General features: G+C 57.9%; 1 protein-coding gene across 2 annotated transcripts; it reads left to right on the plus strand.

Annotated features, from left to right (window-relative positions):
* Positions 1-8302: 8302 nt before the first annotated feature.
* Positions 8303-15921, plus strand: ERF (ETS2 repressor factor). Of its 2 annotated transcripts, XM_081806970.1 has the most exons (5): positions 8323-8469; positions 12297-12427; positions 12904-13138; positions 13521-13636; positions 13744-15921. In XM_081806970.1, exons 3-5 carry the CDS (start codon positions 13107-13109, stop codon positions 15018-15020), a joined length of 1425 nt encoding a protein of 474 aa, XP_081663096.1. In that variant the 5' UTR covers positions 8323-8469; positions 12297-12427; positions 12904-13106; the 3' UTR covers positions 15021-15921. The 2 variants fall into 2 exon arrangements, with proteins under 2 accessions (XP_006748343.1, XP_081663096.1); XM_006748280.2 differs by lacking the exon at positions 12297-12427 and having other exon boundaries at positions 8303-8469.
* The last annotated feature ends 1456 nt before the right edge of the window (positions 15922-17377 follow it).

The raw sequence follows: 17377 nt of genomic DNA on the forward strand, positions 1-17377 counted from the left end.
ACGTGGTTGTTGCTGTCGGTAGCCGGGAGTAGGGAAGTTCGGGGTGGGGGGGGAGGGGAGGAGAACGAGTGATGTCACCTTTCCCCCGCTTGATTGGCTGTAGGGCGGCCGGGACTATGACCAATCAACAGCCTCAGAAAGTCCGGCGCGGCCCCGCGGAAAGCCCTGTTGCCACCGGGAGGGGAGAGAACGTGCGCGTGTGGGGAGGCGCGCGCTGCAGTGGAGTGAACGCGCGCGGCCTGGGGCTTGGGGACCCTGGGGACAAGTCCTCTCTTCCAAGACTTTGACATGTAGGGCAGTGCAGTTTTCTGACAGCCCCCTTAGGCTTGTCGGGGCACAAGATGGGAAAAGGCGGCGCTTCACACCACATTCCCTTCACACTACATTCTGTGGGGGAGCTACTTTGTGGGTGTTCGCACTTGGCGGGAGCGAGACTTTTTTAAGGTCTCGGGGTGTGTGTGTGGGGGGGGTGTTCACACAGGGTAGGGAGGAGAGGGATATGCCCTGCCAGTCGTAGGTTCCTGCAGCCCAGACACGGGGTTTACACCAGGTGGGAAGCTGTCTGCAGTGCATCCATACTCTCCCCGTTGGATTTGCCCTAGATAGAGGGTAATGGGGAGCAGTGAACACTGGCCTCAGCCGAGGCGTCCGCTGCTTGTGGTGGGTTCCCAGTATGCACACAGGATCCACACCAGTTGTGAAGAAAACGCACCCAGCCTATTGCAGGTGCATGCTGTGTGACATTCCCACGACCCGTGACATATGGCCAGTTCACCGCGGGGCTGGGAAGAAACGTCGGTTGTCCAGCGGGGTTCACTGAGTTTGAAGGAGATACGCATTATGCACTGTCCACGAGAGATTTGCTTTGAGAGAGGGGGAAATTTCACTGTCTGCAAGTTCCACTGGGAAGGAATCTTACACAATTACTTACAGTATTATATTATGACTTGCACGTACTATTTTATAACCATGCTATTTTATGCTATTTTAATAACATTCTGGAAGAGTTTGCACTTAAACATTGAGCGGGCTTTGAGGGAACTTTTACAGGGCAGTTTAGACTGGGTACGTTGGGCAGATGCTGGGTCTGAGGGAAGTTTATACTCATCAGAGAGTTCCCATTGCCTACGTAGGTAGACCCTTGGAGAGCGGTTCACACTGTCACAAAAAGGGGTTCACAGAAGCTGCAGAAGGTTCCCCATACATGGCGATGTGCCATGTCCTTGTTAACTTTGTCATGGATATGAGACATCATACTGTCCACGGGAACCACATACCAGGTGGGAGTTCTCATTGCCCATAGGAGATTCTATTGCGTTACAGGGAGACTTCCACTGATGGGGATGCTGTTTCAGGGTCCGCAGTCAGTTCACATCAGGTGTGAGGGAGAATCAGACTGTTGGTGGGGAGGTGTGTACTGTCCATGACGGAACTCACCCTGTCCAGGGAGTATGCTCTGCTGTAGTGAGAGGGGCCTCTGCTGTCCCATTCAGGAACGTCTTGGCTGTGGTGAGTTCACAATGTCCGCAGAGGAGGGGCGCCTGGGTGGCTCAGTCGGTTAATCGTCTGTCCCTTGGTTTCCGCTCAGGTTGCGATCTCAGGGTCGTGGGATCGAGCCCCACATCTGGCTCCGTGCTCTGTGAGGAGCCTGCTTGTCCCTCTCCCTCTGCTCCTCTCCCTCACTCTTTCTCTCTCATAAATAAATAAAATCTACCAAAAAAACAAAAACCAGTGTCCACAGAGGAATCCTCACTGCTTATTGGAGTTACACCATGCACGAAGGAGACCTGTCCATGGGAATTCATGCTGTCTAAGGCCTATTTTCCCTGTCATCGAGGAAAGGTGTGCACAGTGAGCTGTGCCCTGCCCCTGGGAGAATTACATAAACCGTAGTTAACTTAGTTCTACAGTTCACTGCAATTACACTGTCCTGTGAAGCTGGGGGGGGGGGGTGATGTTGCAGGAAGCAGGATAGTACAGGCTTAGCCAGGCTGCTGGGGTCAAACCCAGCTAGTGGGGCTTCTTCCCCAGCTGTGTGACTTTGGGTGAGTCATTTCATCCCTCTGTGCTTCCATTTCTACATCTGTACAGGGATAATTTAAAAAAAAAAAACAAAAAAACCCCACCTCGGCATAGGGTTGTAATGAATTAATATGTGCAAAGGATTTAGGACAGTGTCTCCAGCAGAGTAAATCCTCGAAAATCTTGGCTATTAGTGTGATTGTTAGTATTCAGGAGGTTATCCCTGCCTGAAGAGTTTATGCTGTCTCAGTCTTATTGGTCACCTTGTCCGCAGTTTGTATGCTGGTGGTGCTGCTGATGGTGGTGGCAATGTTTTGGGGAGGTATTTCAGGGTTCAGCATATCTTTGGGGCATTTGTCAATCTATCGGGAGGCATTATGGTCCAGTACTTGATGTCCCAGCTGTCACCATAGTTAGCTGTGTTGCCGTGGGCCTGGAACCTAAGTTTCACTCTCCTCCTCTGAAAAATGAGGATCATTGGAGTACCTACCTAATAAAGTTGAGGTGACAATGAAATCAGATGTTGAATCCAGGGCCTTGCATATAGTGAGTGCTCAGTAAATAGGAGGGGTGCTTTTGTTTTTAAGATTTTATTTATTTATTTGACAGAGAGAGCACAAGCAGGGGAAGGAGTACAGGGAGAGGGAGAAGCAGACTCCCCGCCGAGCAGGGAGCCCGATGCGGGGCTTGATCCTAGGATCCCGGGATCATGACCTGAGTCGAAGGCAGACGCTCAACTCACTGAGCTACCCTGGCATCCCGGAGGGGCGCTTTTTATGTGGCTTATCCTGTGTTGGGCCCTGGGAAATCCTTGCCGTTCACGAATTCACCATTTCTTTGTCTTTATTTGGGACCTCATTGTCTGTGACAGGTTACACCACCCTTCAGGGACTCCTACTGTCTTAATACATGTGTGTGTTGAAGGACAGTTGGGTAACTTTTAATGAGAGAATTAGGACTTTGGGGAGGGGGGTGGATAATATAATTTTATGAAGGTTACAAAGGCCCAGGGAGCTTAAATGGAACATGGGGTTTCTCCCTGTTTATGGAAAAGGGCTACATTATCAATGACTTAATAAAACTGACATAGTGGGCGCCTGGGTGGCTCAGTTGGTTAAGCGACTGCCTTCGGCTCAGGTCATGATCCTGGAGTCCCTGGATCGAGTCCTGCGTCGGGCTCCCTGCTCGGCAGGGAGTCTGCTTCTCCCTCTGACCCTCCCGCCTCTCATGTGCTTGCTCTCTCTCTCATTCTCTCTCTCTCAAATAAATAAATGAAATCTTTAAAAAAAAAAAAAAAACTGACATAGTGACATTGAGGTTTATTGCAAGCATTGGATTTTCTAAAAGATTTTATTTGAGAGAGAGAGAGTGAGTGAGTGCCTGCACAAGCGGGGGGGGGGCGCAGAGGGAGAGGGAGAAGCAGACTTCCCGCTAAGCACAGACCCCCCCGCCACGTGGACCCCGATGTGGGGCTCAATCCCAGGACCCTGATATGGGGCTCGATCCCAGGACCCTGAGATCATGACCTCAGCTGAAGTCAGACGCTTAACCAACTGAGCCACCCAGGCGCCCCTGTTGCAATCCTTGTGAAATCTACACTGTTCACTGAGTGGTCCACTGAGGCAGGCGGCACTGTTCCCGGGAGGGCACGGTGTCCATGGGTTGCACTGCACGAGGCCATATGACTATGGGGCTACACTGTTCACATGAAAAGTCACGCTGGTTATGGAAACGACCCTATTTATATGCTTGTCTTCGCTGTGCATATGGGTTTACCCAGGTTGTACGAGTTGACCCTGTTGATAGAGGAATTCACATGTTCAACAAGCCACGCTGTGTCTATGGTAGGGCACGCTAATGAGAGTATATGCTATTTGTAGGGGGACCCACACTGTTTATTTGCTGCCTCACCATGTATATGGGGCTCACACTGTTTATGAGAGTTACACTGGCAATATGAGGTTTACACCATTCATGTGGGTTGCCCTTTTATACGAGGCTCACAAAGTTTATGAAGGCTGGGCTGTTTGAATGGGACTCCTATCATTTATGAGGGTTACCCTGTCTGTATGAGGTTTATGAGGGTCGTGCTGCCTCTACTGGGGTTCACGCTGTTTTTGAGCATTGCACTATTTGGGGTTTCCACTGTCCATATGAGAGCCACATTGCAAATGGGAGTTTCTATCAGTTATGGACCTTGTTCTGTCTGTCTGATGGGTTCTGATCGTGGGGTTATACCAGCTGTACATGGACTCAGCTCATTTCAGCAGGTACATATTACCAGACTGTTCTATGACCCACCCCGGTGTAGGCACCGGTGATAAAGCAGGGATGGAGGAGGGATTCAGATGACTAGCTAATACGTTACAGTTAATCTATATCACTTGAGAAAAAGGTGCTATGGGGAGAAACAGTGCATAGAAAGGACAGAGGGGTCTAGGAAGGGGGCTCCAATTTAACCAACTGAGCCACCCAGGCGCCCAGGGGGCTTCAATTTAAAAGAGTGGTCAGGTATTGGGAAGGTGGTTTCTGAGTAAAAACCCGAAGGGGATGAAGGGCAGAGCTATGTAGACTTCTGGGGTGGGGGGGGAGCCTTCTGAGCAGATGGAACAGCCCTGGCAAAATCCCTGAGGCAGGCATCTGCCTGGCCTGTTCAAGGAATTGCAAAGAGGCTGGGAGTGAAGCTGGCACAGAAATGGAGGGGAAAGGTGGGAAGTGAAGTCAGGGAGGAAGGGCCCTGCTGGTCATTACAGGGAGTTGGCTTTTACTCCCAGGGAACAGAGGATTTGGGGCAGCACAGGGACATCATGTGATTTACTAGAACCCCTCTGGCTATGGGTGGGGCTCAAACCATAGGGGCTGGTGGCAGCCAGGAGAGAGTGAGGAATGGTGGCGAAGAGGAGCTTGATTCTGAAGCAGCTGAAAGTAGAGCATATGGGAGTTCCTTTCTGATCAGATGACGGGTGAGAGAAGGTCAAGGACTCCAAGGAATTCAGCCTGAGCAACTTGCAAAATGGCGCTGCAGGTGCCCAAGATGGGGAAGACTGAGGTGGGGACAGTTTGGGGGAGCTGAGGAAAACCACTTTGACTTGGCAAGCTTGAGAAATCCCAATGGAGACACTGGTGAGTCAGTTTGATGTGTGAGGTTGGAGGCCAGGGGTGAGTCCTATGCTGGAGAGAGAAATTTGGGTGGAATCAGCATGGAGATGGCATGTGAAAACATGGCGCTGGTGGAGATCACCAAGGGAATGAGCAATAGATGGAGGAGAGAGGAGGACCCAGGTCTGAGCCCAGGAGCCCTTTGGCATTTCAAGTCAGGGAGCTGAAGAGGGGTGGTACTCTCTAATGGGATTACATTTTTGTTTGGGGGCAGTCACTCTATTTAGGTGGCTACACTCTCTATATAGGGTGATTCATGTTATTTCTAAGGGAACTACAATGTTCACACAGTAATGATGGCTCAGTGTTGCTTATTATAGGTGATAGGTAGGTTGCAACTATGATTTTCATCATCCATACAGTTTCCTTTCCAGGAGTGAGGTCCGTGGAGTGTTGGGACTTCTCTGGGGACAGGTTCTGTCCATGCCTTGGCCTGACAGCAACAGGATAAGTGTTATCTGTGTCAGGATGGTAAACTGGAACAAGAAGTGCTAGGTCCATGGGAGCAAGGGTGCCTTCACTGTCTAGAAAGAGTTCTTTTCTCCCCGGAGCACGACACTGTTCACTGTAGGCATGTCTTAGGTCTTTGTGAGAGGCTGCACTTTTCACAAGCCCCAGGGGGGATCTGTGGAGATTTTTCACAGTGAACGGAAGCGGGGAGTGGAGTGTCCCCTTGTTCATTGGAATTGATACGGCCTTGGTTGGATGGCATGTCTTTAAGGAATGACCAGTGGTGATGGGTCCACCTTCCCTGAGGATGGCTCTCAGCGTTCACGAGGCAAGTGAACTATCCAAAAGGGTCCACACTTCTGTGGTAGAGTCGCATCAATCCCTCAGTGGTTACACTAGCTGTGGATAGGTTTTCACAAACCACCAGAGGTCACACAACCCAAGGGACATTTTCACCGGGGATGCCCATTCTCTGTGATGGCTCAGACTCTACCACCAGGCATGCCCACCATCCATGATTGTACTTCATAGAAACAGTAGGATTGAGTTATGACTGGGTCAGGGTGGGACTTACGCCATTAAGAAGCCATTTCACACTGTCCGTACCCTGTGTTTACTGTGTACAGTTGGGAGTCTATATGGTGAGTGGTGCTTACATTATCCATGGGGTATATAGTTCATTCTGCTACTAATTATTACCAGTATTTACTGCATACTTACTTCACATCTTACTTCTTAAAAAAAATACTGGTCATGTAGGATCTAATAATATTCCCGTTTTATAGATGAGGAAATTGAGGCTCAAAGAAGCAAACTCCCTTGCTCTATGTCACAGACAGGAAATAGCAAAGTTAGGGTTGCAACACAGGTCTCTCTTGTCGGTGGGAGTGTGGGATCACTGAAGTTGTTACAGACCTATTATATTTGAAACTCTGCATTGTCTTTTTCTTGGGGGGGGGGGACAGTAAAGGCGTTAGTAAAGCATAGTGGTGAAGGGTGGTGGTTTCAAATGGGATAGGTCGGGTTTGAATCCTGACTCCCAACACTTCCTGGCTGTAGGACTTCGGCAGACTGATTTCCCCTCTGAGCCTCACCTTCTTAATCTGTAAATGGGGATAACAATAGTAACTTCCCTCTTTGGGATTTTGTGAGCATCAAATGACAAGATGCCCCAGACAATGCTTGGCCCAGTGCCTGGCACATCATGAGCGCTAGGAATTCGGGAGCTGTTATAATAACAATGATGGTGATTATTATTGCTGGACCACACTGCTCCCAGAGGGTTACAATATCCGTGGGGGAGCTGCACTGTCCTTAGGCAAGGTTACATAATTCCCCAGGGAGGTGATGCTTCCCTGGAGGCTTTGGTCTCCAGGAGGAAGAGGCTAGAGACTTCTTCTGAGGCGATGGTGAGAGACTGTTCTAATGCATCTAGGAACCCGCCGCGGGTTAGAGCCCTAAGAAGATAGAGTCTGACCCTGCTGGCTTTCCCTCCCTGTGGCTTGTCTCTCCCTGCCCATCTTCTCAGTTTCAGTTTCTCTGAGCATCACCCCCCAACCCCTGCAATATTTCCCTCCTTTGGTACCTCAGAGTCTTCTCTGAAACTCTGTCTCCAGGCTCGGTCTGTGGATATTGCTTCTGTTTGCCCTCTCTCTACCCTGCTGCTGGCTCCAACTAGCCATCTGATCAGCGCTGATTTCCTGTTTCCTGAAGCCTCAGGCTCCTTCCATCCCTCCCTGCTGCGGAGAACAGACTTAACACTGCCCTACGCACTGGCCTTCATCCTTAAGCCCTACCTTCCTCTCTCCTGGCGACCCCCCAGTGCCCCTTGGGAGCACATTTGTTCAGACTTTGGTCGCCCCCTCGCATCCTGGCCCCACCTCCGGAACCCCTGCGCTGGTGGTGGAGGTGGGGGTACCTCCGACGCCAGCCGCGTCCTTAGAACAGCTGCAGCCTGGGGATGGAGTGGGGGGATGCTCCCGAATGCATTCTCTCAGGTCACTTCCTCCGCAGCTGGGACTGGGGATATCTGGAAGGCCAAGACCCCATCCCCGGAGGAGCGGAGGGCACAGCCGCCTCCCCATTTCCGATGCTGGGAAATGCCTCCCACCCATTCCACCCCACCCCTGGACAGCTGCCCCCATTCAGGCTAAGGGCTTTGGGGGGGGGGCAGTAGGGTAAGGCCAGGGTGGGAAATGTTGTGGTCTTGATCAACCCCCAAGGTCTTGACCCCGTCCCCCTGAGGTGAAGATTCTGCCCCCTCCCGAAAGGTCCAGGCCTTTCAAAAGTTTCTGGCCCCCCTCCATGTGCCCCCAACTCCGCCCTCTTACAAGCTCCCAAAAGAAACTCTGGATTCTGCAGTGGGCAGGAGGAGGAGGGGCGGCAGGTCGCGAGTGCCAAGGACTTAAGTTATCTGCAGACTTGGAGCCTCGGAAAAGGGTCATGACCCGCAGGACCCCATCCCACCCCCGCCCCCTCCTTCCTTCCTCCCCCGCCGCGCGGCCCCTTTAAGCCCAGAGCCGGCCGGTCCTCAGTGGCTGCGCGCCGGCGAGTGTGTGTGTGAGTGCGCGGGGAGGGGGCGGGCGCAGTGTCTCCATGGCGACGCGGCGGTGACGTCGCCGGCCGGGGGGCGTGGGCGTCCCGGCCCCGGAGTGCGATATTAACCCGGGAGGCGGCGGCGGGGAGGGGAGAGGCTCTGAGAGGCGAGGCCGGGTGAAGCGCCGAGGGCGGCCCGACGGGCGCGGGACGGGACGGGGCAGCGCGGGCGCCGGGAGCTGCGGCCCGGAGTCGGGGCGCCTCGCCCCGGGCCCCCCAGCATGAAGACCCCGGCGGACACAGGTGGGGGCGGGGGTAGCACGTGTGGGGGAGACTTGTTGCCCCGGGAAACCAGGCGGAGAAACTTTGGGGGGGCTGGAGGGTTCCGGGGTAGCCCGAGTGATCCCCAGTTCCGGGGGACCCCCGAGCACTCGAGACCTGTTGCTTCTCGTGGCGCAACCGAGGGGTGCTGCACGGGACCCCCAATTTCTGGGTCCGGGCGGAGTGGTGTGGGTGCTGCGAGTCCTGGTCCTCTCCCTACTGGACCCCGAAAGCTGGGTTCTCCCCCACTCCCGGGATCACGGGGGTGGCGGGGTCCCTCCCCGCCGCTCTGTCACGTTGCACTTTGGGGGCCGGGACGTGTGCGGGGCGTGGGAGGGGGGGCTGTCCACGGGGCCCGCTATTCCCGGTTCCGCGCTGCGTGGTCCGGCCCATGACCTTCACGGCGGCGCGTGCCCCGCACCGGCTTAAAGGGGGATACGGGATGGCTTCTAGGAGGAGGGCGTGATTGGGGAGCCCAAGACTCGGGGTCCGGGCTGCGCCGCCCCTCCCCCGCCCGTCTCCGCCGGCTCCTCGCTCCCCCGCCCGCGCCGAGTCGCAAAGTTCCAAAGCGCAGCCCGAACGTTCGAAAAAGGAACTTTTTGTTTCCGACCTTAGAACGCGCGGCTTTAAGGTGGCTCCGGGGAGACCTGGGTACCCTTCTCCCGCGCCGCCGGGGCCCCGGGGTTGAGGAGGGTGGGGAAGGTGAGGGGGACGCGGAGGCTCCCCCTTCACCCCCCCTCCCTCATCCAGCGCTTCTCTTTCAACCGGCCGTCTTTTCCCTCCGCCCCCCTCTTCCCCGCCAACTTGCTCCTCCTTAAGGGGCCAAGGTTCCCCTCCCCCCATCCGTCGGCGGGCGGGGGGCAGCGGGATTAACCCCCCTCCCACTCGGACTTTCCCCCCACCCCTCCCCCGCCGCCCCCGGGCTCGCGCGGGCTGGACTTTGCGCCCGAGCGCGCTGGGGGGAGGGGTCCCAGCCGCCCCCTGCCCGTCTACCCCGTCGGAATCCGGCCCGGGGCGGGGACGGGGGAGGGGGAAGGGGGCCGGGCGCCGCTGTTCAAACTTGTTTCCTTCCCCCGGCGGCGGCCGCGGCTAGGGCTCCTGTGTGCGGGTGTGTGCCCCGACCGGCCCACCCACCCCGCCCCCCCCTCCCGCTCGGCGGGAGGGGGCGGCTCTTAAAGGGCTCGGAGCCGTGCTCCGGCGCCTGGGGATTGGGGCCGAGGAGGGGGGCAGGGGGGTGGGGCAGGGGTGCGGAGTGCTGTAGGGTCAGTCACGTGCGTCCCACATACTCTCTGGCTCCCACAGGCTCCAGGGCCCCTGGGCCTTGGGGGCAGCAGGAGCCTCCCCTCGCCCGGGGAGGGGGCCTAGGCGCTCAGACAACCCCGCCTCGTTTTCCCTCCCTGCTACGGGCCTTCGCCTGGTGGGACCGGCTGGGCCGCTCCCCTAACCCTGTCTTGGGCGCGAGCCGCGTGTAGGTTCTCCGGCTGGGGGAAGGGGCGGGGGCCTGGAATGGCTTCCCGATCGGCCCATCGGTGCGTCTGTCCGTCCGCACGCCCCTCCATCCGATCCTCCATCCCGGCCCCTCTCCTCTCTGCCGCGGCTGTTTCCCACTTCCTGTTTTCTTCCCGGCTCTGGCGCCACCGAGGGCTGCCTGGAGTGGGGGAGGTGGTAGGGCCCCCCAGGAGGTCGGCGTGTTCTTCCTTTACTACCACCCCTCCCTTCCGACCCCCATAGTCTCTTTAAAAAAAGTTTGCCCAGTCATGTGAATTTGGGGGGTGCCCAGGAGTTCTGCCCCCCCCCCCCCGCATTTCCAGTCTGTCTGGGAGAATCCCTGCCCCGCCTCTGTGGGACCCAGGTGTGCCTTCTGGGACCCTGCCATCCCAACCCTTCCTGTCTGTCTGCTGCCACCTCTCCACCCTGTCTCAAAATGCCCTGAGCACCTCTCTGTGTCAGCTGCCTGCTCCCTGTTTCACCGGCCCCCCATGCTCCAGAGGTCCTGCTCCCCCAAGCTTTCTTGGTGCAGGCCCGGTGGTTCCCTGTTTAAGCACGTGGACCCATACACAACACACTCACACATGCTCCCCTTGCCCGTGCCTGGCTCCTGGCTCCAAGGCCTGGGGAACAGAGCCCCATTGAGACACCCTGACGTCACCCCCGCTCTTCTTCTCCCCCCAAAGCCAGGAACAGGCCCTCATGTATGCCATGTCCGATGAGGAAAGCTGGGTTGGGGTGGACCTGGGAGTGGCGAGGGTCCCTGCCTGGAGTGGGATCCAGGGTCGTAGGCCTGGAGGGGGGCTTCCTCAGGGAGGGGGGGTTAACAAGGTGGCCTGGGACAGCCCCCGGAATGCGGTGTGCGGCCTTTCCAGAGCCCCCCACCTCCCTTTCGAGTTCCCTTTGTGTTGCATGTAGTCTCTCTCACTCCTTCTCTTCTGCAAAGTTTATTTTTAGCCTCCTGCTCCCCCGCTCCCAGGACTGTCGCTGCACACACGTTGCCTGGTTACCGGGACAAGGAGGCTGGGGTGGGTGGGCTGGGAAGGGTGGCTTTAATTTTGGGGGGGAGGATGGAAGTCAGTATACCCCCCCACCTCCAGACTGCTGTCTCAGGGGCTTCGCCTCCCCCCCCCCCCCCGCAACACACACACTCCTGGGTCTGAAAGCCAGATTGGGGCTTAGGTGGGAGAAGCACAGAGCTTGGTGCCCTCAGTGGGGGGTAGCAGCTTTTTGGAGGGTTCAGAGGGTACATGGAGCTAGTGACTTGGTAACTTGGATTCCCAAGGGCCTCTGAGCTCTGAGGAAGACCCTGGGACCTGGATTCTCGAGCAGGGTGAGGATAATGGGGTGAACACCTGGATTCCTGTGAGAGGGATGGGGCTACGGATGCTGGGATCTATGAAAGGCATTGTTGGGGGCTGTCACTTCTGAATTGAACAGGGGCTGCTGGTGTAGGACTCTGGGTCTGTGACCAGCTGGAGGTCGTATCCTTGGAGCCCTAAGGGGCTGGTTTGAGGCTGGGATTTCTGAATTGGGCAGGGACTACATGGGGAATGCTGGCCATCCCATTCTACCCAAGGCCAGGGCTCAGGAAGCTGGGTCACTGTAGGGGACAGAGTCAGCTCTGGATTTAGAAGGAGTGGTCCCTGTGGCAGTATGAACTGCTGAACCCCTGTGTCCCCAAGGGTAAGGATCCCCTGTTGGGAGTCCAGACTGCTGTGGAGGCTTTGAGGGAGGCTCAGCATTGCCCCAGGCCTGGTTGGTACCTGCTTGAGCTGGGGCTTGAGCCAGGGCCAGGGGCCAGAGGCTCACTGTGCAGCCTGACTGGGACTAGGGACCCCGCCCATCCTTAGCTGTCCACCTTGGCCTTCTCCTTCTGGTGGCACCAGGGCCCCTGCCCTGCCTCCCCCTCCTTCTCTTCCTCCCCTTCCCTCCTCCCACCCCTCCATTACCGGCTGCCTAGTGCTGAATTATTGATGGCCCCTGATTACCCCGGGGTTTGGGAAATGACAACCGCAGCCCCCCCCCCACAGGCTGCCCACCCCCTCCAGGGACCAGCCAGCCCACCACCAACCTCTACCCAAGGTTAGTGCTGGGGGCGGGTAGGCAGGTGGGTAGGGAAGAAGCTGAGGATGAGAAGGCGGAAGAGGGGAACAGGCTGCAGCATTTGCCTGCTCAGTCTCCAGGCCTGGGCTGGGGCCTTCCAGCCAGGTTGTGTCCATGTGCCTGGGTCCGGGGAGGGCAGTGCTGCACAGAGGGTCTAGGGCTTGGGGGCGGGGGGGGGGGGCTCGCTCTCAGACAGTCTGGGTTTCACTCTCCAGGGAAGACAGAAGCCTCTGTGTGTGCAAGCGCTGACCTCATCGTCAACCAACCACCCCACCCCTCCTGGTCCTTTTAAGAAAAAAAAAAAAAAAAAAAAATCATCGGGTCCTGGGGTGGGAGTAGGGCTCTGGTAGGTTTTGGGAGGGAGACAGTGTTATGTTCCCAGGAGGGGACTGGAGCTGGGGGGTGAGTTGGGGGAGGGGTATAACTGGCCCTGAATGGGCGTTGGGGGGGCTGGGGGGGTGCGCCCCAACCCGGCTGGCCACGTGTGCCCCTTCCTGCCCCTCCCCCACTGGCAGCCCTGCCCGCCGGCCTGGCTTGGTGCCTGGCCCCCTGGCACTGGCCCCGGGACCCGCCGCCGACGGTTTCCTGTTTCTCCCGGTGTCGCTGGAGCAGGCTCCAGCTTCCCTTCCCCCCCCAGCTCCTGTCTAGCCCCCTCACACACAGACACACACTGTCTCCCTCAAACTCAGGTCCTGACTTGGCGGAGGGGAGACGGATTTCCCCATGTGGAGGGCGGGGTAGGAGGGTGGACCCTGGGAGGGGACCCGGAGCCTTGGACTTGGCGTCCTGACCCGGGGCCACTCCCCTGCCTCCTGTCCCCAGGGTTTGCCTTCCCGGATTGGGCCTACAAGCCGGAGTCGTCCCCTGGCTCCAGGCAGATCCAGCTGTGGCACTTTATCCTGGAGCTGCTGAGGAAGGAGGAGTACCAGGGGGTCATCGCCTGGCAGGGGGACTACGGGGAATTCGTCATCAAGGACCCCGATGAAGTGGCTCGGCTCTGGGGCGTCCGCAAGTGCAAGCCTCAGATGAATTATGACAAGCTGAGCCGGGCCCTGCGGTGAGGAGGGGCTGAAGCCCCTGGGCAGATGTGGGTAGCCCCCACTGGTTGGGGAGCCTGTAAGCCACGGGAATAGGCTCTGGGTTTGATCCTCTGCCAAATCATAGCTGTGTGACCCTGGATGGGCAAGTCGTAAGGCTCCTCTGAGCGCCTCTGTCCCATAGAGGTGTCCTGAGGAGAGACTGCAGTCCTGGGTGTGGCCTCTAGTCTGGCCCCAGACCTGAGGGGAGAGCTAGGTCCGTTCCTCCGGGTCCTTGGTTTCTCTTGCGTGGCCCAGGTTTCTTGGTCCCTCTCTGTGAGCAGCACCTGACTTGGGTCAAGGAATGGGGTCTAGACTGGGGTCCGGTGTGAGCGGTCATCCAATGTGTTTCTGCACCCACAGCTATTATTACAACAAACGCATTCTGCACAAGACCAAGGGGAAACGGTTCACCTACAAGTTCAACTTCAACAAACTGGTGCTGGTTAATTACCCTTTCATCGATGTGGGGTTGGCTGGTGAGTTACTAGGGCTGGTGTGCTGGGCCTCAGAGGGAGGAGGGCATCTGCCTCTGGGTCCAGGCTGGGCTGCGGGCCTTGACAATGACGTCTCCCCTCTCCTGCAGGGGGGGCAGTGCCCCAGAGCGCCCCGCCAGTGCCGTCGGGTGGCAGCCACTTCCGCTTCCCTCCCTCAACGCCCTCCGAGGTGCTGTCCCCCACCGAGGACCCCCGCTCACCACCGGCCTGCTCTTCCTCCTCATCCTCCCTCTTCTCGGCTGTGGTGGCCCGACGCCTGGGTCGAGGCTCAGTCAGTGACTGTAGCGATGGCACATCAGAGCTGGAAGAGCCGCTGGGAGAGGACCCCCGGGCCCGACCGCCAGGCCCTCCGGAGCTGGGGGCCTTCCGCGGGCCCCCACTGGCACGCCTGCCCCATGACCCTGGCGTCTTCCGCGTCTACCCCCGGCCCCGGGGTGGCCCCGAGCCCCTGAGCCCCTTCCCTGTGTCGCCTCTGGCTGGGCCTGGCTCCCTGCTTCCCCCTCAGCTCTCACCGGCTCTGCCCATGACACCCACTCACCTGGCCTACACTCCCTCACCCACGCTGAGCCCTATGTACCCCAGTGGTGGTGGGGGCCCCAGCGGCTCAGGGGGAGGCTCCCACTTCTCCTTTAGCCCTGAGGACATGAAACGGTACCTGCAGGCCCACACCCAAAGCGTCTACAACTACCACCTCAGTCCCCGCGCCTTCCTGCACTACCCTGGGCTGGTGGTGCCCCAGCCCCAGCGCCCTGACAAGTGCCCGCTGCCGCCCATGGCGCCCGAGACCCCTCCGGTCCCCTCCTCGGCCTCATCCTCCTCTTCCTCCTCTTCCTCCCCGTTCAAGTTTAAGCTCCAGCCGCCCCCGCTGGGACGGCGGCAGCGGGCGGCCGGGGAGAAGGCTCCGGTGGGTGCCGACAAGAGCGGCGGCGGCGGCGCGGGCGGGCTGGCCGAGGGTGCAGGGGCGGGGGCGCTGGCCCCGCCGCCACCGCAGATCAAGGTGGAGCCCATCTCGGAGGGCGAGTCGGAGGAAGTAGAGGTGACTGACATCAGCGATGAAGATGAGGAAGACGGGGAGGTGTTCAAGACCCCCCGTGCCCCACCTGCGCCCCCCAAGCCCGAGCCCGGAGAGGCACCCGGGGCAGCACAGTGCATGCCTCTCAAGCTGCGCTTTAAGCGGCGCTGGAGCGAAGACTGTCGCCTGGAGGGGGGTGGGGGCCCCGCTGGGGGCCTGGAGGATGAGGGTGAGGACAAGAAGGTGCGTGGGGAGGGACCCGGGGAGGCCGGGGGACCCCTCACCCCGAGGCGAGTGAGCTCTGACCTCCAGCACGCTACAGCCCAGCTCTCTCTGGAGCATCGAGATTCCTGAGGGCTGTGGGCAGGGGGCCCTGGTCCCCCCACCTCCCATGCTTCTTTTGCTGCCTTAACCGCCCCCCCCCCCAAGCCCTGGAGGTGAGGACAGCTCTCTGGTGTCTCCCCTGCCTCCTCCCCTTTCCTGCCCCGACGTTTTGTATAAAACTTTTAATTTTCTTTTTTTTAATGGTGAGGGTGGGTGGGTGCCCAGGGCTGGGGGCTTTCCCCTATCTGTGGGTTTCGAAGCTCCAGGCAAAGTGGTGGTGGGGGGTTGGGGGGGGAGTTGAGGGGGCCACCTCCATTCTGGGGAATTTATATTTGAACTGAGGCGCTGGCCTCAATGCCCAGGAACGTTTTTTATTACAATCGCTTAGGAAGTAAAAGCCTTGTCTCCCTCCCTATTCTCTGCCTCCTGTCCCTGTCCCTGTCCCTGTCCCTCTCCCTCTCCACTCCCGGGCCATCCTCAGCCCCGATCCTGCCTTCCCTGCCCCTCCAGGGGCCCTGAGTGCCTGGGTTTCTCATACCCCACAGGGTTGCAGCAGGGGAGGGAGGGACATTTTATGATGAACCAAAAATTCCATGTTGGGGGGTGGGGGGCAGAGGAGGGGGAGGGGTGCCGCCCATAGGCCACAAATCTCTACAAGTGCCTGCTATTCCTCTCCTACCCCCTACCCCAGCACTGGTCCAACCCCTTCACCCCCAGCTGCTCCTAGGACTAGCCCACAGGCAGGCGGGTGGGGGGGTGAGAAGGGGGTGCCCTGAAACCAAACTGGAAGCCCCCTCTGCCTCCTAGCTGGGGCCCCTGGGGTGGGGGTCTGTGGTCAAGCCTTATTCTGTATTGGGGATGGAGGGTGGGGGGGAGGGAAGTTGAGGGGCTGCTGGAGAATGTATTCAAAACAATAAAACTTTGGACCTTTGGATGCGGTGATCTGTCCTGGGTGCTGGGTACAATCACCACGAGGTCGCAGCCTTTGATTCAGAGACAGGAGCCTAGACTGGCCCTCCAGGGGATCTATGGCCAGAGGGTCTAACCCCATCTGAATGGGTCCAATCCAGGCCTGGGAAATGATCTGACCCCAGAGGCACATACATAACCCCCAGGGCCTGATGATAAAGCTCTCAGGCATCCTCTGGCCCTCTGACCAGTTGCTCCCTTATACTGTGGGGATCCGCTGGTCCTTGAAACCACGCTATTGCCCTTGCTCTTCTGATCACCTGAACTGCCTTTCCTTTCTGCTTCTGTGTATTCCTGTCTGTGGCCCTGTGGCCTGGAGCGGGACTTTGGCAACAGGCCTGCAGGGTCTCTTGAAATGTAGAGCTTCCACTGTTCCTTATTCGTCTTTCTGTCAAACTGAGGGAACGTCGTCCACCAGCAAACTGAGAAGGGCCAGGCTTAATCCTAGTTGCTACTGATTGACTTGCTGTGTGCCAAGTACCTGATACCTAGTTAGCTGCAGTGCCTTATCTCCCACATCCAGCAAGGCAGGGGCAAGTGGCTCAGTTAAATGACTTGCCCAAGGCCCTAAGCCCAGGCAGGACTTGAAATGAGGTCTGTTTCTCAAGCCCATGTTCTTCCTAAGCACAGGATGGTTGGATCTAGACAAAGGTCTCCAGATCACAGGCTCTGAAAGGTGAGCTCCTAAAGCTAGCAGCTAAGGTTGGAGAGCTTGATTCAGGGATGAAAGAATCAGGAGGAGGAATTCAAGCCAAAAGGGTCCTTAGGGGCAGCCCAACTCCTTCAGTGCAGGTGAGGTGCCGGAGGCCCAGAGAGAGGAAGGAGTTTCCCTAAAGCCACACAGTGAAGAAATGAAGTGGGAATTGAGGACTCAGGCCTGTTGGACTGGCTTCACGGAGAAACTCCACCCTGCACAACTCTGAGGGGGAAGGAACTGGCAGCTCCTATCTACTCAGGCTTCACCCTCATTTCCTGCCAGCCCAGGGTGGGTGGTCCCAGATGATGTCGATTGGCAGTGAAGAGAGGATCCAGGGCTGGGGTACTGGCAGGAAACCGAGGCTCCCTTGGCAGGCTGCGGGCAACTGCTCCCTCTCCTGGGTGATGTAAGTCACTCCCTGGGGTGGGGGCCACTGGGCTATTTCTGGAAGTTGGGATGAGGCATGTCTCCTGGCAACACAGATGCAACGGAGTTGGTGGTTGGTGGTGTGATGGAGAAAGGGGGATGTTATCACTGGGGGGAGGAGGGAGGACCCAGACTAGGAGTCTTAGCCCGATTCCAGTGCCTTCAGAGCACCTCTAACCAGGTCTAATGTGGATTAAAAAGTGCTCAGCTCCAGAACCGCTCTCCAGGTCAGACCACAGCCCAGCCAGACTTGTTGCTCCCAATTCTGACCCAGTGGGATGTCACAGGTGGCATC

Source organism: Leptonychotes weddellii, chromosome 16 (genome assembly GCF_054177405.1).
Source record: "Leptonychotes weddellii isolate Sample4059 chromosome 16, ASM5417740v2, whole genome shotgun sequence".
Taxonomy (NCBI): Eukaryota; Metazoa; Chordata; class Mammalia; order Carnivora; family Phocidae; genus Leptonychotes; species Leptonychotes weddellii.

Bases quoted from the DNA above. Each gene is read 5' to 3' on its own strand.
- ERF (XM_006748280.2), top strand. From the start codon at position 8,448: ATGAAGACCCCGGCGGACACAG. The intron at 13,139-13,520 runs GTGAGGAGGGGC...CTGCACCCACAG, and splicing joins AAGCTGAGCCGGGCCCTGCG to CTATTATTACAACAAACGCA. The intron at 13,637-13,743 runs GTGAGTTACTAG...CCTCTCCTGCAG, and splicing joins CATCGATGTGGGGTTGGCTG to GGGGGGCAGTGCCCCAGAGC.